We start from the raw sequence: 21,964 nt of genomic DNA on the forward strand, positions 1-21,964 counted from the left end.
GTTGGTACTTTCTAACAGAAAAAGCCACATTCGACTATCATGTCTATAGTCTTCTACCTACTCACCATGCTGTAGACAAGGAGGAACAGGTAGAGAAAGCAATTAGCACTAGCATTGTAACAGAGAATACCTAAAACTTTTAGGGCTCTGCTTTAAATCATAATAACTTCTGAATGCCAAAACCGGAGGGGAGTGCATCCCAAAATCAGAGGAAACTACATTATTTAGTGGAGATTGGAAAAATTAAAAGTAAAGAGGAATTCTTTACCTCGATAAAGAATTTTTTACTTCAATATTCTTCGATAATAACTGGCCCAAATCAAAGAATCCACCTGAGAGTTATGCCTACACACTACAGAGGAGAGTAAACGTCCCTACACACTACAGAGGAGAGTAAACGTCCTCCTAGGGAATTTCCCAAGAAAATGTGAAGAGTTCAGAAAAATGGTTTTCTTTCTTTCTTTATAAAACATTTTATTTATTTATTTGACACAGAGAGAGAGAGAGAGAGAGAGAGAGCGAGCGCACAAGCAGGGGGAAAGGCAGAGGGAGAGGGAGAAGCAGGCGCTCAACTAAGCAGAGAGCCCCACGCAGGGCTCAATCCCAGGACTCTGGGATCATGACCGGGGCCAAAGGCAGATGCTTAACCAACATGGCCACCTAGGCGCCCCTTGTTAGGAGTTCTTAATGAAGAGACCACCACTTACTAACTGAAAATACATTTAGGGGTGCCTGGGTGGCTCAGTGGGTTAAAGCGCCTGCCTTGGACTCAGGTCATGATACCAGAGTCCTGGGATCGAACCCCATATCGGGCTCTCTGCCCAGCAGGGAGCCTACTTCCACCTCTCCTCTCTCTGCCTGCCTCTCTGCCTACTTGTGATCTCTGCCTGTCAAATAAATAAATAAAATCTTAATAAAAAAAGAAAATACATTTAAATCTAGTATAGAAAAAAACTCCCAAAAAACACCAATCATTTTCTAGGGCATGGAGATGGGAAGAATTAGAAAAGAATACTTTTCATTAAGTTTTTTTTTTTTTCTATTTTTAATCACTGCAATGAAAATGTTTTCCTCTTCAAGACAAAGGAACTGAGCTTAGCTATTTTGTACCACATGATTACACCTAAGGCCACACCACCTTGGAACCATAAGGAGGAGCTCACTCAAACACACGGGAGCAAAGACACTGAAGGAGTAAAGCAGTAAGGAATATCCTTCCTAGATGACATCCTTGGACATTTATCAAACCACCTACCCTCCAAAACTGTTATGTGAAGAATAGAAACCTCTTACATTTTTGAAATAATCAGCATTCCACCACATAGGCACAAAATACTAAAATAAAAAGAATCTTGAATTTTCACAGTGAAAGGTGTACCATGTCCCATAAAAAAGTGACAGAACCCACCACCATTAAGACATATTCTGAAGTTATTAAATTTCAAAGATAAAGAAGCTAGTAAAAAGGTTCAAAAAAGTATCTAGATAGTAAAAAAAAAAAAAATCAGGCCAGGGTTGGGAGAAAATATGACTGACATTAGGCTTCTCCACAGTAACAAAAAAGCAGTGTCTATAAAGTTCAGAGAGGAAAAAAGTGTGACTCTATAACTTTGTATCTGCCAAGGCTCTCTTCAGGAATAAAACGGACATTTTCAAGCAAGAAAGAAATTAAGGAACAGTGTACTTATAAGCTCCTTTGGAAAAGTAAAATAAAAACCTATAAATACCAGACAGCAACGAAGTAAATGTAAATAAAGTACTCGGTAATGAAACTGTCATTAAAAGGACTGGTGAAATTTGAAGAATAACTCTTTTTTTTTTTTTTTTTTTTAAAGATTTTATTTATTTATTTGACAGACAGAGATGACAAGTAGGCAGAGAGGCAGGCAGAGAGAGAGAGAAAGGGAAGCAGGCTCCCTGTGGAGCAGAGAGCCCGATGCGGGGCTCGATCCCAGGACGCTGAGATCATGACCTGAGCCAAAGGCAGCGGCTTAACCCACTGAGCCACCCAGGCGCCCCAAGAATAACTCTTGTAGTAAGAAAGATTTCCTTTAACTTCAGATTCCTTCAGTTTCACTTCAGCTTGGAGGGTCTTGAACTCACGACCCTGAAATCATGACCTGAGCTAAGATTAAGAGTCGGACACTTAAGGGATTGAGCCACCCAGGCACCCCTTATATCAATTTCTTTTCCGATAATTTCAAGTAAAATTAAATTCTGGTACATAAAAATAGCACATATAATAAGATCTCATTTTTGTCTGCCTATCTATTCATCCATCTTGCTCTATATATGAAGAGAGAAATGATTATGGTGTTTCATCAATATTTGTTTGGGGGCACCTGGATGGTTCAGTTGGTTAAGCCTCTGCCTTCCGCTCAGGTCATGATCCCAGGACCTGGGATTAAGCCCCTGCACTGAGGTCCGTGCTCTGCAGGGAGTCTGCTTCTCCCTCTGTCTATATGCCCCTCCCCCTGCTTGTGCGCATACTCCGTCAAATAAATAAAATCTTTAATAAAGTAAAAAATAAATTCTTGTTTGGGTTGGTGGAACCTGGGGTAATGTTCTACGTTTTTCCATTTTTCTTTTATTTATGTATTTGAGAGAGAGCGAGATTAAGAGAATGAGTGGGAGGATGAGCCCAGGGAGAAGCAGAGTCCCCGATGAGCAGGGAGCCCGACACAGGACTCGATCCCCGGACCCTGAAATCATGACCTGAGCTGAAGGCAGATGGTCAACCAACTGAGTCACCCAGGCGCCGGCCCCCCATTTTTCTTCTCTAAAGTGGTGTAATTTTTAACAGTAATCATATATTATTATGACAAAAACAGTAACTCTTAAAAATTAAGTAATACTTAGGGGTGCCTGGGTGGCTCAGTGGGTTAAGCCTCTGCCTTCAGCTCAGGTCATGATCTCAGGGTTCTGGGATCAAGTCCTACATCAGGCTCTCTGCTTGGCAGGGAGCCTGCTTCCTCCTCCTCCTCTCTCTCTCTGCCTACTTGTGATCTTTCTCTGTCAAATAAATAAATGAAATTAAAAAAAAAATTAAAAAAATAATAATACTTAAAAATCAACAAAAGTGGATACATATCACTTGAGAGCACCTGGCTGAATGGATGGCTACCGAAAGCAATGTCTTGAAGAACTTTGGGAGAATCTCCCAGATGGTCATATCTATAAGTGAGATCCACTGCGCTGCCAATAAGGGCCACTTTTAAGTCATTGTGAAGCCAGCTGAAATAAAAACAACAAAGATTTTAGAGTTAAATTACTAAATTAGCATAGCCACCAGTCTTAACAATGTAGCCTAGAGGCTACATCTATTTATGTTACAAATATTAAAGCACAAAGCAGTCACAGAACATTTGGCCTTCACATACATAATTTATTGTGTACCTTTCAAAATAACACTGTTGTAAAAATGCACACCAAGGTAAGTCAGTGAATTAATTTGCTGTGTAAGAATGCCAACCCTAAGCAAGCTGCAAAAACTTTAATTTTAGAATAAATGATGCGTAATTTTTATCTTACCATATTTACATAGCAGAGTCAATTATCTCCTAATTATCCATTAAGGTGATTTAAATATAGTTAATGAAAATAAACTACATCATTCAAATTTATTCTCTTTTCCAGGGAAGTAAGGATCCAGCTCTTCTAAAACTAGATACAAACATGGTGACTATATATTCTATTTGAGACAGTGCAGGTTTTCATCTGCCTCCTGTGGCATTAACAATTCCCCCTCTCACTCTCAACAGTGTCATAGTATAGATAATAAATTATACCAGCCTGTTCATATGTGTCTAAGATATGAAAAGATGTAGCTATTCTACATCTGCCCCTACTCTTCAAAGAAATGTTAAAAAAGAAAACTGAGGAGAAATGACACTAACTGCAGTATATGACTTGAGACTGAATCCTGAGCAGGAAAAAAAGTTATAGACAAAATTATGGAAAAACTGGTGCATCTTGAGTTACTTCAAAATAAGAGGACGAAGTATTAAGATCAGCAGCGGGGGAGGGAGGGAATGGACCTGCTAGACACTGCACTCCAATTATCTTTTGGAGTCTCATTCCCACTAACACTATTAGGAATTAGCTATTTTTTAGACTTAAATTATTATATAAAATTTTTAAAACCCTGAATATTACTACTAACCTCTTTCGAATTCTAGCATTAAACAGTGGTGCCTCAAAACGTGGATTTGTACCAACCAGAAGGACAAGATCTGCCTCTTCCACACCAGCAATTGTAGTATTAAGAAGATAGTTGGAACGCAAATCTGTGCTAGAAATACAAAATTAAAAATGCAGGTTTACTTCAAAACTAATACATAATGAAAATCCAGGCAATATTTTCATGTCATCAAGCCCATGGTATTCCCAGACAAAACAATTCCTATGAAGTATTTCCAAATTACATCTAAGTTTCAGATATATTTTTTTGTAAGATTTATTTATGTGAGAGAGGGAGAGAGAAACCATGTGCATGTGAGCAGGGGGAGGGGCAAGGGAGAGTGAGACAAGTACATTCCCTGCTAAGTGGGGAAGCCTACTCATGGCTCCATCCCAGGACCCTGAGATCATGACCTGAGCCGAAATCAAGAGCTGGATGCTTAACCAACTGAGCGACCCAGGCACCATTCAGATACTTATTGATAACTGGGATTCTCCAATAGTTCCTGGGTTGACTTTGGTCTCTGTGTGAAAAGAAACTGATGGGTAGGGGCGCCTGGGTGGCTCAGTGGGTTAAGCCGCTGCCTTCGGCTCAGGTCATGATCTCGGGGTCCTGGGATCGAGTCCCGCATCGGGCTCTCTGCTCAGCGGGGAGCCTGCTTCCTTCTCTCTCTCTCTGCCTGCCTCTCCGGCTACTTGTGATTTCTCTCTGTCAAATAAATAAATAAAATCTTTAAGAAAAAAAAAAAAAAGAAACTGATGGGTATGATGGAAAATCCAAGCTGTCAGTCATCACTTACTGATGCCACAGACGTACTTATTAATTTAAATTTTTAAAAATTAAAAAAAAAAAGATTTTATTTATTTGACAGAGATCACATGTAGGCAAAGAGGCAGGCAGAGAGAGAGGGAGGAGGAAGCAGGCTCCCTGCTGAGCGGACAGCCCGATGTGGGGCTCGATCCCAGGGCCCTGGGATCATGACCTGAGCCGGAAGGCAGAGGCTTTAACCCACTGAGCCACCCAGGCGCCCCCTATTTACTTATTTATTTAAGTAAACTCTATCACCAATGTGGGATCGAATTTATGACCCCAAGATTAAGAGTCACCCACTCTACCAATTGAGCCGGCCAGGAGCACCAGATTTAATGGTTTATACACAACTTTATAACCACAACAAAGCAGGCCTCGATGCTGGCTTCGTAGTTCTCACCCAGCTCCTGCAGTGGGGAAGACCTCTTCCGTGCACAGGGTGTCAGAGTCCACCCTATTAAGCAAATCTTTGAGAGCTACCAGGGCTTCAGCATCCACCAAGCCACCTGCAATTGCTGCCACATCATTGCCTTGAAAACTCTGCAACTGGAAATGCATAAAAAGGGTATCACCAAAAACATCTATTCAGCAAAGACCACTATTCAGAAAACAAAACAACAGTCATTTTAAAGTATTAAAAAAGCAACAAACTTTAGACTAGAAAGGCTTACACTAACTATTAATCTAGAAGTGACAAACAAAGGTGTCTGTGAGGCCCAATAATAATACCAGGCTTGGCGGGTATAATAATACCGCCAGCGTGGAGGGAAGGTATTTGTTTTAAACTAGAAACAAAGGGGGCTCATGATGAGGTTTGGAGGATGAAGACTGAATTACAGCTAAATTTGACTTCTTCCAAAGTATCTACTACTCCCTCAAGCCCTTTGTGTACATTTCTCTGACTAGAAAGCCACTCCCCCATCTTTGCTCTGGCAAGTCTGCATTCATTCTTAGACTTTGCCTAAATGACCTTATATATTATATAGGAAGGCATCCCTGATATGCTAGCCTGGTTGGGCACCCCTCCCATGTGCTCTCTCGTATACCATTTCCTGCACAACTACCTGAGCACATGACACCTGACTGACTACAGGTCTTTCCCTACTACAAGACTGTGGGAAGTAGGGACCATGAGTTAGCGGTCTCGACATCCCTACCTCCAGCGTGACTATCTAGCATACGGTTCTTAATATATGTTTGTTAAATGAAAGGCAATCATGACAAGAAAAAATGAAGAGACACACATTCCCCACTTTGCTACAAAGATGTTCCTTGAAAATCACAAATACTATTTATTCTAAACTTCAATTTTTTACCATTCCAGCTACACGAGAGAGTGCATCCTCCCAGGAGGTATAGGTTAAAAGCCCCTTTTCATTTCTGACCATCGGCTCCGTAAGTCTTTGACGTTTTAGCCCATCATAGGCAAATCTAAATAACAGAAATTACACCATTTGTGGAATCCTGCTGAAGAGGCAACTAGTTTTCAAGTTTAAAAATCTAAAAAAAATGCTATTTAAACACTGTACCAGTTATAGTGTCAAAGAGACTGATGAACACTTGGATACAAATAATTATCCCGGTTTTTGGAAGATGAATAAATATTTTATGAACATCATCCAAAACTAAAACATCATCTAAAGAGTTTGAGTTCTTGTAAGCTGTTTTCAGCTAACTGAAATTACAACACAAAAAAATCTGATAGCTGAAGAAGCAAAGTCATTTTTATTTATAAAACCTGAATACTTTTAGATATTTTATCAAAATTATGATGTACAAGCTCTAACTTACATGAGCTTTTCTCTAATGAACAAATTAGAATAGATTAAGTACCTTAATCCACTTCAAAATTGCAGGATGGGTATTTGTCAGTTAATATGAAAGCCAGCGATATACCTAGACTACTGTTAATTTTCTCCAATTCTCCATATTAACAGTCTAGATTTTTCAATAGTCTATATTTATTAACTAATTTGCAAGTATAAAAACTATTTTAAAATTAAAATTACCATAAAATATACTTCAACTCAAGTGCAAATGTTAAGGAAAACAATGCCGCATATACCTGGTTTTATCAGAGATCCACTCTTCATTGATGTCCTCGTGCATCCTTGGCAAAATCCTCATCACCTCTCCTGTCCTTGTGCTTACCACAATATTACTTCCAACTGCATCCATGACATCAATGGATTCCGTCTTTCTGAGAAAATAAGCAGATGTATTTACTATGCTGATTTTCTGCTATCTGATATATCCAAAACAAAAAATTTTACAATGACTTGCCTTTCTGAATTTCTAAAAATAATGGCACCCAGAGAAATTGCAATAAAATAAAAATATCCTCATATCTGTCTACTTCACACAAATTCCTACTGTAAAAATAAAGCTTTAGGGACACCTAGGCGTCTGACTGTTGATTTCGACTCAGGTCATGACCTCAAGGTAGCGAGATCAAGCCCTGTGTGGCGTGCAAAGTCTGCCCTCCCTATGCTCCTCCCCGCAACTGCACATGCATGAGATTGCAAGCTCTCTCCATAAATAAAATCTTAAAACATAAATAAAGCTTTAGAGACTGTTAACTAATATAAAAGCCAATGGTAAGGGTTCTAAGTGGCCAAATCTGGGAAATATGATTATCAAAATAAATAGCAAGAAGGTAAGATTTCTGGTTATGGCTGATTAAAAAAGACTGACAAATCCTCCCCTCAAAAAAGCAAAAATAAAGTTGGACAAAATTAGCAAAGATAACCACTTTGGAAATCTAACAAAAAGGGACACACCATCACAAGAAGCTTTTATGCAGGGAAAAACTACTGAACTTCAAGTAAAAAGGCTGGAAATCAGTGGTGATGTGAATTGGGGCCTGTTCTCATCCCCTTCCCCACCACCTTGAACAGGTTCTGCAAGGCTGAGGTAAGCTGTGGAGATGGAAGCTTCTCTGCCTGCATTATGGGAGTCTCAGAAGAAAAACAGAAAAATCTCTACTTACGTCATCTCAGCTATGCACTGTGCCTTATCACCCAAATCCTTTTTATACATATATATATGGTTTAAAACCTAGAACTGTAAAAAACTCCCATATATTCTGGTGGAAGTTTAAAAATGGGAGGGCAATTTAATGATATGTTTCTAGAACCTTAAAAATACACCTGGGGTGCCTGGGTGGCTCAGTGGGTTAAAGCCTCTGAGCCTCAGCTCAGGTCATGGTCCCAGGGTCCTGGGATGGAGCCCCACATCGGGCTCTCTGCTCAGCAGGGAGCCCGATTCCTCCTCTTTCTCTGCCTGCCTCTCTGCCTACTTGTTATCTCTCTCTCTGTGTCAAATAAATAAATAAAATCTTAAAAAATAATAATAATAAAAAAATAAAAACCCTCAAACTTATTGCAACTACCTACTCCATTTCCCGGTTTAGTAAGAAGATTCAGATATACAAGAAAAAAATTCATTTGTAACAATTTTTTAAAAATATTTTATTATTAATTCACTTGAGAGACAGAGAGAGAGAGAGAGAGAAAGAAAGTGTATAAGCTGGGGGGAGAGGGAGAGAATCTGAAGTGGACTCTTGTGCTGAGCACAGAGCTATATGTGGGGCTTGATTTCATGACTCAGATCATGACCTGAGCCAAAACCAAGAGTTAGATACTTAAGTGACTGAGCTACCTCAGGCATCCCAATAACAATTTATATCACAGGTTTACAACTATACAGAAACAAACTAAATGCCTGATAATAGGAACTAACAAAATAAAGTATGATATATCCACATGGTTGAAAACTTAATATACAATGAGAGGAGATTATAAATCTTAAAAAATCAAGACAATTTTACTCTTTGGAAATACAAGTGACTAAAATAATTATATGGTTAAGTACTTTGGAATTAATTTCCAAGAAAATTGTAATTAATTTGCACAGGTTCATCCTATCCTTTAATCTATCTTACTTTCCAGTAAGAGGATTTAACTTAAAGCAAATACCTAAAAACTTAGCAGACCAAAACAATTAGAATACAGCAAGAACACGAATCTTCAATTTTTTTCAACAGCAGTCAACTAAAGGACAGAAAACAAACTGTCAAAAAACACAACAATGTATACCTTGTTTCCCAAGGGCGGGCAGTAAAAGCATAGGGCTTAGAGGTCAGGGCACCTACAGGGCAGATATCAATAATATTTCCAGAGAGCTCAGACATGAACATCTTTTCAACATATGTGCCAACTTGCATATCATTTCCTCTGCCTGTTGTTCCCAAATCATCTACTCCTGCAATTTCACTTGCAAACCTGCAAGATAAAAATGTACTGTCAAATGGTCAAATCCAGCAAAATTATCTCCTTTCCTAACTACGCTCACAAAGAAATAATTATTTTCAAAACACTAAAAAGACATGAATATATTTTCAATGGTGAACATAGTCCTTGAATAAAGAGTTCAATAAATGTTCGCTTGTAAGTTAATTGCAATGTAACACACATACAGAAAATGACACAAATCATGTGTAGCTCAATAAGTTATCACAGAGTTAATGCTTATAGATTTTGATTTGTAAATTCAGCAGAAGCTGATATTCACTAAAAGTGAAAAATTTCATTTTATTGGTTTGTGCAGACAACGATAAAAACATCCCTTTCCTATAACCAAAAAAAGTTGCCCTTTCTTCCAGTGTTGTTATTCCACCAAATTTGTGAGTATTAGGTAAGTATGTGAATGATATTCCAGAAGAGAGGAGGAAAAAATTACCTGATGCAGCGAGTACACTGTATACATCTAGTCATGATGGTCTTTACTAATGGCCCAATGTTCTTGTCCTCCACAGCCCGTTTCCCTTCTAAAAATCGGCTCCTATCACTTCCGAACATCATGGACTGGTCCTTAAGTAGATTAGGAAAATTAGTTTAATGCTGCTAGTAAAATTAAAACTTGAAGCAGCCAAAAACGATTTATGAAGTTAGACTACATACCTGCAGATCACATTCACCTCCCTGGTCACAAATAGGACAGTCCAGTGGGTGATTTGCTAGCAAGAACTCCATCACACCTTCTCTGTATGGATAATTTTAATATATAAAACGATATAAATTTTTGGCACTCAAAATGGTTTGGAAATAGGCTATCTAGATAACCTCCAGAGATGTATCCTTTCACAGAGCATTAATTTTACACTTATTATCAGAAATGCCAATGCAACCATCATTCTAGTATTAGACACATGATCTAAAAAAATGTTTATAGAAATCTATGAATAAAATATCATTATAGAATCTAGAAAATTGTAACTTTTAACAATACAAAATTACCAAAAATTGCTAAATGATCTTCAGAAAACATTCACATTCAAAACAAAAACAAACACACAAATAAATGCACAGCAAAAAACAAGTAACAGTGCCTGTACAGTATAGTAATATGTTACTGAAATAATCTCAGTTCAGTAAGCCCCAGATTCACTATTCATCACAAGTTACTGAAAAAGAGCTTTTAGTGCTAATTCCATTCTAGGCTCAAAACCATAAACACCTGACTTCACCTCCTCAATGTGTACTTACTTCCACTGCTCCCCTGAGCTGAACATGCCAACTTTTTCAGAGCTTGCTACTGAGTTCCTCATCTAGGAGTGGTCTAAATACTGAAATGAGCAATTTTCTGCTCTAAGAAAAGTTACTATGCTAAGTAGCACTAAAGTACCTGGCTTTCTTTGATTTCTCTGAGTTTGTCAGGATATTCCAACCTTTCATTACTGGCATGGCACAAGCAGCTACAACCTGCAATTTCAATGGAAAAATCTTTCAGTTCTCGTATTTATAAGCAACCCAACATATGAAAAGATCAAGTCATCCATCTAAAGAGAAACAAAGTACAGTATTTTTTAAGACATAATTTTCCAGTTTTCATATTCACAATATGATAACCTGACTCTTTCTCTTAGAAAAAAATAAGATATCATACTTCTAAATTCTATTCTCATAGTTAAAGCAACTTTAGACTCTGAAACAGAACATCAAATAACTGTCTTGATTAGCATGCACTACTGAATTAAAACTATATGAGGAAAAATGAATTAAACTGAAAGTGAACCTCTTCATTACAATCCTCCTCTAGTGAAAATGGAACAGCAGAAGAGCTTTCAACATGATGCTTGGCAATTCCGCATCCTAGCTGTGTGTCTTATCACGTGGAAATACTGTTAGGTGTAAGAAGTCACCTTTAATTTCCAAATCTATTACATTTATATAGTGCTTGCATTTATAAAGCACTTTCATCAATGCTTTTCCAGTTTTGAAATGAACAGACTTAACTGCACACAAAAAAATAAATTTCTAGAAACAATTAAACAGGGCTAGGTTTCTCCACTACAGTAATGATTCTAAATAAAGTTTGCTGCAAGATTTAAAGTTTTCTACCTTCTACAGCATGGTGTGGAATTTTAGGTATCAAGTACCTTAGGAGCTTTCTCAATTTCAACCAGGCACATCCTGCAGTTTCCAGCAACAGACAATCTTTCATGATAACAGAACCGAGGGATCTGCATGCCAACCTTCTCACAAGCCTAGAAGACAAAGTAAACATTTTTTTGTATTAGGACAACCTAACCTCATCCCTTTCTTGCCTAAAACACAGAAGAAGAAAAAAGTCATCCCCACCTACCTTATTACACCTATCTATAAATATCTATACCTTCCTTCATTCTTACTCCAATCCTGAACAGATTTCCCTCCTTCTTTGTTCTTGATTACTACCCCTATCTACTCTTGAGCTGCTTAAGAATCCTCAGCATACCTATACCTTATGTGGAAGAAACGAAATGAACCAACGTCTCAGACTGTGCTGAAGGTTTGACTCCCCCTTTCCATTCTGAACTGCTGACTACAAAGACACTCCTTCAAACTCTGTCCCAGTGGTTTCATACTGGGATTTCTTCTTTGCTTGGGTCTCCCCCTTTGGATTAGACTTCAACTCACACTGTCTAGTTGGCTATGATCTGCTTCTATATTGGCTCCATATTCCCTCCCTAGGACTCATACTCCCACTGTCATTGACACTCTCCTCAGTTCCCATTTACCTACTAAGGGGGATTAGCCCAGCTCTCCTAGTTATCACTCTTTCCTCTTAAGGCCTACAAACCTATTCAAATTTCCCCTGGAGTTAGTTCTTCCATCTTCAGCCCTTACCTTAAAGCAGTTTCCTCAAATGCCAATGTTTCAACTACTTAGCAAAAATGCACTGAGTCTTCCTGTGTGCTAGATACAGAGGGTATAGGAAGTAACAAGCAAGATCTGGTCCCAACCTTTATATGAGCCCACATTCCAGATGATGATTCTATCTAAACCCTCACGTGTAGCCCTGGAGTCCACCACTCCTCTAAGCTTTAGACTTAAATAGGCATGCACATGTGTATGCTCTATAGATAGCTAAAATTCAACCTATTTCTGTCTCCTATGATACATCCCCAAATAAGCTAACAAAGCCAGAAACTACAAAAATTTCCCTGCTCTTCACTGTTCCCAAAGGCCTGTATCTTACTCTCCCTGAATCTATCCTCTTACTTTCATTCCCATTGCTACTATCTATTTTAGGCCTTTCATTTTCTGCTCTACTAATGCAACATACTTCTTCCTTTGTCTCTCACACTAGTCCTGTTATTCTCCAAACCAGCATCCTCTATAGTCACTGTCACACTGCTTAACTGCCATGCAAACCGCTGACAGGTCAAACTCTAAGCTCTGCAGCATGACACATATCTTCTTTCATGACTGGACCTCTCTATCAGAGTAATATGAGATCCTGTTATCTTCTACATATACCTTCTGTCCCAACAATACCAACCATTTGAAGCTTTTGTCCAAATATAAACACTTACTTAGCCTTTAAAATCTCCTCAGGGATCATCTGAGATACCCCTAACATCTCTTTCTATCACCTCCTGTACCTGGCAAAAATACTCTCCACCGCATGTCTGTGCTTGGCAGATAGACTAGAAATGACTGCTAACATGAATAAAGAGCATTTCAGCTTTCGATAACTCGCAGATGGAATGAAGCATCACTTCTCCATGACCAACTCTGTTAGTTCTGAAGGAATCTGGAAAAATTACATATTCCAGGCATAAATTCAAGAACAGACTACCTTTCATTTACCTGCTTTATAGGACACATTCTTGGAAATATTACTAAAAATTGATAAGTTACATGAAGTGAAAAGCATCAAGCAGGTTCACAACAAAGATTACCTTTTTCCCAAACTTACCCATATTAATTTATAATTTATATTTGGTAACTTCAAATTTCTAGTAGGTATTTACTTGGAAAACAGAAGTCAAACAATTTACTATACTAAGAAAGTCAGAAACAGATAAATGATAGCTCACTTTGAAATGCCAAGATTTTAAATCCAATTTATTTTCATATAATTTTACTATCTATAGTTCTTTTATGAGCATTTATCAAGGAATCTTAAAATTTTTAGAAGTAGATAAATGGTATAAAGGGAGCAAATTGACAGTCCTTAAAAACCAGAACATATGCAAAAATAAAGAATTAGAACATATACCTACTTGGAGGACGGTAGTTCCTGGTTCCACCATAACAGACTGACCATCAACAAATACTTCAATTAAGTTGCTTGCTGCTGTGGCAGTTGTTCGAACTGACCATGAAAAATATTGAGATGAGAAATAAATTAACAGTTAAATTTATTATAGCAAAGGATAGTGGATTAACTCTAACCTACAAGCCTAAATATTTTCCTCATTTTATACTATTCCCCTCTACTTCTCTAGATGCAAACCTATGAAATAAAGAATTAGACAAAAGCTTTTCCAATCCTGAATACCAGCTAGAATATGGCTATCCACTTTTAGTGGTAGTTTAACTTGAAACTTAATACCACTAAAAATATGTTCATGGAAATACCATTTTTCAAAAGCAGCATAACTGATTTTTCCATTCTGGCACTGATAGGCAGTTCCTACTACTTTCTATTTCATGACACCTTCTATAAACTATTTAGTTGTATTTTAAAAATTACTCTAGGGGTGCCTGGGTGGCTTAGTCAGTTAAGTGGCCTACTCTTGGATTTTAGCTCAGGTCATGATCTCAGGATTGTGAGATCGACCCCTGTGTCAGGCTTCCTGCTCAGTGGGGAGTCTACTTCAAATTCTTTCCCTTTGCCCCTCACCCTGCTTGTGTGCTCTTTCTCTCTAAAATATATAAATAAATCTTAAAATCATTTTATTCGACTAGGATCATTTATTTCTATTTTTCTTAAATTACAGTTTAGGGTCTTTCAAGAAACATTCCATAAACCAATGAATTTACAGAGATAAAAGGCTAGTACCCACAAGTGCAAAAAAAAAAAAAATACTCACCACATCCTTTGGAAGACTTATTAGAAAGGCCTACTAAGGCCCTTCTTAGAGGTATCCTTAACATATTGCTAAGAATAAAACAAAGAAGAGTTATATTATCATAGGAAAAAATAAAACCCTAATCACAAACTTTTTGGTAATAGTTCATAGGTTTTAAACACTTCACAAACATTATTACATTGAACATTCATGAGCCCTGATTTTTCCCCTCAAATTCTAGAGATGAGAATACCCAGTCTCAGGAGATAACTGAGTACAATCAATTGCCCAAGTACAATCCCAAAGAGCTAAGAAGGAGTGGCTAGTGTAAAAATCTATGTAAAGGGCAGTTCTGTGTTGTTTCTAACTATCAACAGATGACCAAATATAAAACACTATGGAGTAAAATAAACTCAAAGAACAACAGTGAACTTAGCATTAATACTCTGTAAAATGACGTCTACCTTCCTGCCTTCGTTTCCTGCCAATACTCACTCTAACTTTCTATGTGCTATGCAGTGATCTCCTAAATGCTCCTGAGATTCTGAGCTGGCTCACAAGTTCAAGCCTTTTAAGCATCTGGAGTGCCATTTTCTGTGCTTAGTACATTTATCTTGCGGATTTGCAATTATATGTCTGTTCTACCCTCACCGAATTATGAACTGCTTAAATTTTTCCATCTTTAGGGCCTATTTCCAAGGCTGGTACATAGTCAGCTCTAAAACAGTGGTTTTCGACCAGGGACAGTTTTGCTTCCCATGGAACACGTGTCAACATTTGGACACTGCTGTCACAACTGGGGGAAAGCTACTGGCCTCTACTCGGTAGAGGCCAGGGTTCTGTTAAACATCCTACAATGCACAGGACAGTCTCCTATAATAAACATTTGCTAAATTACTAAAAGAAATGGCAGTGAATTACATAAATAACACCAATTAAAGATATACACAAGCAAAGAGAAAAGCTATCTGAACTTTTAGAGTTTTTATCCATTCACTTGGTCATAAGATCTAAGCACTGAGCTTTTTGTCTATTCACTCGATCAAATGGACTAAGCATCTGAATTATAATTTTTCACTTAGAAAGTCTAAAAAAAGGAAATTATGGGATCAGAATGTCTCAACATAATGACTTTCAAAGGCAGAAAGTGGAAGACAGTCCATACACCTAAGATTTAAGTATGAAGTTTCAGTTACCTATTACAGAAGAGGTATAACAGAAAATGTCATTAAATCAGACTTTAGTTAATTCATAACTTTCATTAATTCAGAACTTGTGATTCTAAATTTGCAGACATGAAGTCTATTAACCACAAGTGAGTGATTTTTGGTAAATTGAGTTTCTGCTTCTCTATCTATTGATAAGGAAGAAAAGAATACTTCCTAGGCTATGCATTAGTAGTAGTAGTTCAATACATGTCAATTAAATCTAAATTCAGTTCAGACAGTACTAGCAGTTTCAAAATCCTCTCCCCCCCCCAAAATAAAATAAAATAAAATAAAAACCCTCTTCCTTTGTACTACCCCTGTACCATCAGCACACACTGTGTATACAGCTTTAGTATTCCACCTACTAAATTACAAGTTGGTCGTCAATTTTAGTACCTACTGAACTGTAAGCTCCTTGAAGAAAAATGGTGTAATTTGGTCATTTCCCTTTTCTGAAGACCTAGCCCTTGAAAAAAATAACCACCAAACAATCTTATCGCCAAGTTCCAAAATGAGTAGCATCTGTCTTACTAAATTCTATTGATGATATAAAGATAAATCTGAATTTGCTGAATCAGTGCAATGACAGACTGAAAATCAACAATCAATATTTCATACAACAATGTAAACAATTTCTATTATTTTGTCTCCAATACAATCTAAAAGTATTGTCCACTTTAGCTAGGAAATCAACCAGAACTAGGCTGTCTCTTGAAAATCCAGCATCAAAGGGAAGAGTCCATAGCTCCAACAGAAGACAGCTATACAAAATTTCAATTCGTACTTTACACATATTTATCTATCACAAAGGAATGGAAATAGTCATCTTTAAATGGGAAAATGTTAATGACCAAACAGTTCTAAAACCAGAAGGGACACTTTTTAGTGTGAGAACCGTACTATTCCACATTCCCCACCGTACATCCTGCATCCATGCACTTCTCTCCCTCCAAGGTATACCACTCTACTGTATGCTACCATCATCTATCCTGGACTATTACGATAGCCCACCTACAGGTCTCCCAGCTTCCACACTGTCCCCACAGCTTCTCCCCTCTCCCCACAGGCTGTGGCCTCAGACCGAAATGCTTTTCCTTCAGATCTTTCTGACTTCTTGCCCTTGAAATTTGGGATTAACAGACATTCCTCAGGGAGGCTTTCCTTGCTCAGCCTATCTTAAAATTTCCTAACTACTCCCCAGTCATATCACCCATTTCATTCTTCTTCGTGGCCTCATTTCTCGTTTATAATAGAAGTTCAAACTTCCACTTCCCTGGAATTAAAAAGGGCAGGTGCTCTGACAGCCCTGTAACACCCTGCTTAACGATGCACATGCAATTCGGTGGAAAAAAGAACACTCTCCAAGGAAACAACTTGGGTGTTTATTCATCAGGAACAGTTCAAGCTACATTTGCAATGTCCTCAAATCGTTCTGGAGCAGAGCCGTGTCCCACCTACGGATCCCATCTAATGGATCCCCATTAGATCCCAACATAGCTAAACAACGTAGCTAGGTCATTAGCAGTGCGACCTTGGGCAAACTTCTTAAACATCAATTTCTTCAGTTTCCCCACCAGGGAAAAGAATAAAAAATCCTGCCCAATGCACTCAATGGAAAAAACAAAACAACAACAGAGAGGTGTGGATGGTTGCTAAGGCAATAGGGGCCAAACAGTGTACTGTACCAAGGACATCCTAACTTGGGGGGAAATGCTCAGTCTTTAGGCCTAAGTCACTTGACATACGTCCTCTCCCAGGGAACAAAACGGCCTCCGCTCCACAAAGGGGAATGTCCTGCATTTCCCCTGCAGAATGAAGGTCACCCACAAGCCTGCCACCGGTCCAGCGCTCCCAGGGCCTCCAGGTTCTCCACTTGGTTTCCGCTCCAAGAAACCGGAGACCACGGCCAACAGCCCTCACCTGCCGGCCCTAGGGGCTTCCGGGAGAGGCGGGGTGGGACGTGATGTCCAGTCAAGGACAAGAGTAGAATAAGTCACCTGGGCTAAAGTCTCGTCAAGAAATCAACTCCTATGGCAAGAGGAATGTCAGTCTTCTCACGCTATTCACTGCCTCACCTTCTCCTCGGAGCCGCCGAAGCCGCTCCACAGAATTGTCTGTACCGCAACAGCCCCCTCAAAGGCCAGATTGCTTACTCAATATGGCGGCCTCGGCTCAGCTCGCCCGCCGGGCCTGGAGAACGGCAAGCCAGGAGGGACTAGAAACCCCGGATTCGACAATTTCCGTTCAGCAAGAGTTCGGCAATTTCCGTCGCCCGCACAGGGGGCGGGGCGGAGGGCGAGCCGCCTAGAGCGAGCGGGGGCGGAGGGCGGGGAGACAGTTTGGAACCGCAGTTCCGCCGGAAGTAGCTATGCGCCTGAGGCCGAGCGTCTTCGGTCATCTCCGGCGCTTCGAGGGGCGGTTCCTGTAGTGTTCCGGAGCCGCGGAGGTACTAACTTAAGAAATATCCCTTTTATTAGTTTATTTGCAAACACAAAGAGGCCCGCAGACAATCGGTGGGCCGTTCAGTTCAGAGCCCCCGAATTTTTCGTGGAGGAATGAGGCTCTTAACGTACTTTGACCTTTAACCTTCGACCCGGTGCGGCAGCGGGAAACGCCTCCGTCTCTATATAAGGCTTTTTCCGGCCTTTTGCGGCCCTTTTTTTTTCTTCCTCATAGCGCTGGTCCGCGGCTCCCTCCTCTTCTCTTTTCTTTCGTTGCCGCCCGGTTCCTAGGACCAGCCGACGCCATGGGTTTTGGAGACCTGAAAAGCCCCGCCGGCCTCCAGGTGCTCAACGACTACCTCGCGGACAAGAGCTACATCGAGGGGTGAGGACGGGCCCGGGATGGGGTCGGGCCACGTGGCGCGGCCTCTGCCGCCGCTGGGGGCAAGGCGGCCGGGCTGCGAGCGGCGAGGAGTTAAACGTGCTTGCCTTCCCCGGACGTGATGCCCCCAGGTTATCCCGCGAGCGCTCGGGGTGTGGAAGCAAGCCTGTAGGTCTTCGTGAGATGCTGCAAACTTTGAGGTCCACGAAGTGGCGGGGATCCCCAGGGTGGGGCGGAACACCAAATGCATGGTCCCTGATCTTGAGCTTATTTTTAAAAAAGTAAGTACAGCAGCTTAGGCTTCCCAGTACCAAATGGGCCATTTCGCAGTAACTAGTTGGACAGAGGTGCCGTTCGTCATTTATTTGCTGGTGGTGGTGGATGTCCTCTTAAAGGCGTGTGCCATTTCGGTCTCCTCGGCAGGTATGTGCCGTCACAAGCAGACGTGGCAGTATTCGAAGCAGTCTCCGGCCCCCCGCCTGCCGACTTGTATCATGCCCTCCGTTGGTATAATCACATCAAGTCTTACGAGAAGGAAAAGGCCAGGTAAAATCACCTTTGTCTTTATCTGGAGAAGAGAACGTTTTCTCCGCTTAAGCGCAGGGTTTTCACATGACAGCATTGGACCCAGGCTACGTTAGTTTTGTTTGGGATATTGTGAGCTTAATTATCCTTGGGACTTGAGAAGGCCGAGAGACTGAAGACCTCCCATTTTTTCACAGAACAGGTAGCACATGGACAGCAGCAGTTCAACTTTTCCCCACAGTGCCCTGACAGTGTGCCTGGACCCTGACCTGGGGGGCCCACCTCTGGGGTGAGAGGGTGGCTCTTCCACTCAGTCCTTGGCCATTCTTCTGAAACTGCCAGCAAGGGTGGAAGTTTGGGGAAGTGGACTCCCGTTCACTAAGAATGGAGCTGAGCATACTTAATGAAATCTCAAAAAGAAATATTCATACAGAAAGAGTAAATCATAGTGAGTATCCAATGTAACGTCTCACGTGCTCCTCATGCTTGTTGGGTGAGGAGTTAAACGTGAAAAATATTTGCCTGGGAGTATTTAAGGGTAAATTCTTAGTACAAAAGGGATCTGTTGGTAAAGAGTGATGGAAACACATTCTCATGTGCTGTTCAAAAAAGAGCATACTGACCTAGCGGTGGTTGAACTTAAATTTTTTTTTTCAAGCCTTCCAGGAGTGAAGAAAGCTTTGGGCAAGTATGGCCCTGCCAATGTGGAAGACACCACAGGAAGTGGAGCTACAGATAGTAAAGATGATGATGACATTGATCTCTTTGGATCTGATGATGAGGAGGTATGGCTCAAATTAATATGTGTATCAGTGAGCTTAATCATAGGCTCTGTGGTGAAATTGCCTGGATTTGAATTCTGGTTTCACCACTTTATTACCTGACTTTTTAAGTTCTCACTGGTTACATGATGAATAAAATCAAATCACCATCTTTCGGCTGAGCCCCTGATGGATTTGCTTTTTTCTGATGAAGCTGGTCTTTGTTGTGATGGTTCCACTAGCTATAAGCTGAGGCACAACCAACTTTGTGAAATGTACTTAATTTTTTTTTTTTATAGGAAAGCGAGGAAGCAAAGAGGCTAAGAGAGGAACGCCTTGCACAGTATGAGTCAAAGAAAGCCAAAAGTAGGTCATTTTATAATTTGTGCTGCTTTAACTTTATTTCAGAATAATGTGAGTGATCTTTTTTGAAGTTTGATTTCTAAAGTAATTGCCTCTGCATTTGTTGACGAGGTCCGTATTTAAAAACCTGTATAGGTGGTTCTTCCTAAAACTTCCACAGCTACTGGTCTGCAGCTGTTCTTCCGGTAGCAGTTGTGGCATTCCTCTGTGGGACAGAAACTGTTATACAATTAAAACACCTCTTTCTTAGCACAACAGAAAGTGGGCATGTGAGTAACAAACACAAGATGTATTCTGTAGTTCTGTTTGGCTGAGAAAATGATCCATTAGGAAACAGATTAAGATTTTACAGGTGTTAGTTTAGCAGTGTCTGGATAATGCTGGCTGTTCCTTTCCTTAGAACCTGCACTTGTTGCCAAGTCTTCCATACTACTAGATGTGAAACCCTGGGATGATGAGACGGATATGGCAAAACTAGAGGAGTGTGTCCGGAGCATTCAGGCAGATGGCTTGGTCTGGGGCTCTTGTGAGTTCAATTTTTGCTTTTTGAAAGTGGCATCTGAAAGTTGCCACTTAACAATGTTTGTCAATCAGTAGGACTGTGCTAACTAAGACTTTTCTTGTTCTTTTCAGCTAAACTAGTTCCAGTGGGATATGGAATTAAAAAACTTCAAATACAGTGTGTAGTGGAAGATGATAAAGTTGGAACAGATATGCTGGAGGAGCGGATCACTGCGTTTGAGGACTATGTGCAGTCCATGGACGTGGCTGCTTTTAATAAGATCTAAAAACTACATCGTAGATCATTGCCCTTAAATAAAAGCTTAAAAGACAACTGTTGGCTCTAGACTCTTACATAGGGTGGTTTCCATTTTGAGGGAAGAAATTCAGTGGACAGTACAATCCATAAAAATAAATTTGGGTGTCAGCATTGTTAGATATTTATCCCAACAAAGGAAAATATTTATCACAAATAACTATGAATACAGGTAGGTGTTGAGTAGATTTTATAAACAGATTCATGGAAATAGACTCAGTATAGTTTCTGTACCCAATGCACAAGGATACATACCACTTGTACCACAGCATTTCAAGTTTCGTATTTGCTTTTTTTTTTTTAAGATTTTTCTCGGCAGAGACACAGCAAGAGAGGAAACACAAACCGGGGGCAGTGGGAGAGGAAGAAGCAGGCTTCCAGCTGAGCAGGGAGCCCGATGTGGGGCTCCATCCCAGGACCCTGGGATCATGACCTGAGCCAAAGGCAGACACTTAAGCAGCTGAGCCACTCAGCACCCCCCCCCCATATTTGCTTTGTTTTCAAAAGAAATCAGATAAGCTCCGCTTCCGGAAATTTTGGATTAAGAATTTTCAACTAGATTTTTAGCCCTGTAGATTTATAATGGTTCAGACCTTGGGCTTTTAGCAAGGAGTAACAAGGTAATACCTGGACTGGTTTTCTGCAATGGAAATGTTCAGAGTACCTTGATGAGAAATGGGTCAATACATGTAAAGTGCTTAAGATAACTGGACACAGTGAATGTCCTTTATTTACTGGACTAGTTCATGAAACACTGGAAAAAAAGGGAGTTGAGTGTTGAGATTGACCAATGGCTAATGAAGTAATTTGTTGTCACCTATGGTCTTCCAAGTTGGGGGTTACTCCAGGATGAAAAATCACATGAAAATCCCACTAGAGGGTCCTATGGGTGGCTCAGTGGTTAAGCGTCTGCCTTTGGTCCCCTTTGGGATCCTGGGGTCCTGGGATCTAGCCCTGCATCCATCTCCCATTACCCCTGCTTGTGTTCCCTCTCCTGCTGTCTCAAAATATTTTTATTTATTTATTTTTTTAATTTTTTTTTTTTTTAAAGATTTTATTTATTTGTCAGAGAGAGAGCGAGAGCGAGCACAGGCAGACAGAGTGGAAGGCAGAGTCAGACGGAGAAGCAGGCTC

General features: G+C 40.0%; 2 protein-coding genes and 2 non-coding genes across 8 annotated transcripts in view; 3 read left to right on the top strand and 1 right to left on the bottom strand.

Annotated features, from left to right (window-relative positions):
- NDUFS1 (NADH:ubiquinone oxidoreductase core subunit S1) overlaps window positions 1–17,770 on the bottom strand; it is a 30,392-nt gene extending 12,622 nt beyond the window's left edge. The window contains exons 1-14 of one of the 5 annotated variants that reach the window (XM_045078641.1): window positions 17,617–17,756; window positions 15,938–16,007; window positions 14,355–14,422; window positions 13,542–13,633; window positions 11,430–11,537; window positions 10,676–10,752; window positions 9,952–10,033; window positions 9,731–9,861; window positions 9,088–9,273; window positions 7,056–7,190; window positions 6,307–6,421; window positions 5,391–5,536; window positions 4,163–4,291; window positions 3,105–3,234 (exon numbers count right to left, since the gene is read on the bottom strand). In XM_045078641.1, the coding sequence (XP_044934576.1) occupies window positions 3,105–3,234; window positions 4,163–4,291; window positions 5,391–5,536; window positions 6,307–6,421; window positions 7,056–7,190; window positions 9,088–9,273; window positions 9,731–9,861; window positions 9,952–10,033; window positions 10,676–10,752; window positions 11,430–11,537; window positions 13,542–13,633; window positions 14,355–14,422; window positions 15,938–15,984 (1,446 nt within the window). In that variant the 5' untranslated portion in view covers window positions 15,985–16,007; window positions 17,617–17,756. Of the gene's footprint in view, window positions 1–3,104; window positions 3,235–4,162; window positions 4,292–5,390; window positions 5,537–6,306; window positions 6,422–7,055; window positions 7,191–9,087; window positions 9,274–9,730; window positions 9,862–9,951; window positions 10,034–10,675; window positions 10,753–11,429; window positions 11,538–13,541; window positions 13,634–14,354; window positions 14,423–15,937; window positions 16,008–17,538; window positions 17,560–17,616 lie in introns of those variants that run through there. The other 4 variants (XM_045078642.1, XM_013062315.2, XM_013062316.2 and 1 more) reach the window with 4 other exon arrangements.
- Window positions 17,771–18,147: 377 nt separating this feature from the next.
- On the top strand, window positions 18,148–20,848 carry EEF1B2 (eukaryotic translation elongation factor 1 beta 2). Its single transcript, XM_004764229.3, has 6 exons — window positions 18,148–18,367; window positions 18,788–18,910; window positions 19,548–19,674; window positions 19,950–20,016; window positions 20,414–20,539; window positions 20,647–20,848. The coding sequence occupies exons 1-6, from the start codon at window positions 18,288–18,290 to the stop codon at window positions 20,799–20,801; spliced, it is 678 nt and encodes a 225-aa protein (XP_004764286.1). The 5' UTR covers window positions 18,148–18,287; the 3' UTR covers window positions 20,802–20,848.
- Window positions 19,789–19,867, top strand: LOC123391722. The gene has a single exon (XR_006606416.1). It is a non-coding gene; the product is annotated as a small nucleolar RNA SNORD51 (small nucleolar RNA).
- On the top strand, window positions 20,166–20,299 carry LOC123391723. The gene has a single exon (XR_006606417.1). It is a non-coding gene; the product is annotated as a small nucleolar RNA SNORA41 (small nucleolar RNA).
- Window positions 20,849–21,964: the final 1,116 nt, after the last annotated feature.

The sequence above is a fragment of the Mustela putorius genome, unplaced genomic scaffold (genome assembly GCF_011764305.1).
Source record: "Mustela putorius furo isolate JIRA1106 unplaced genomic scaffold, ASM1176430v1.1 tig00000275_pilon_pilon_pilon, whole genome shotgun sequence".
NCBI lineage: Eukaryota > Metazoa > Chordata > Mammalia > Carnivora > Mustelidae > Mustela > Mustela putorius.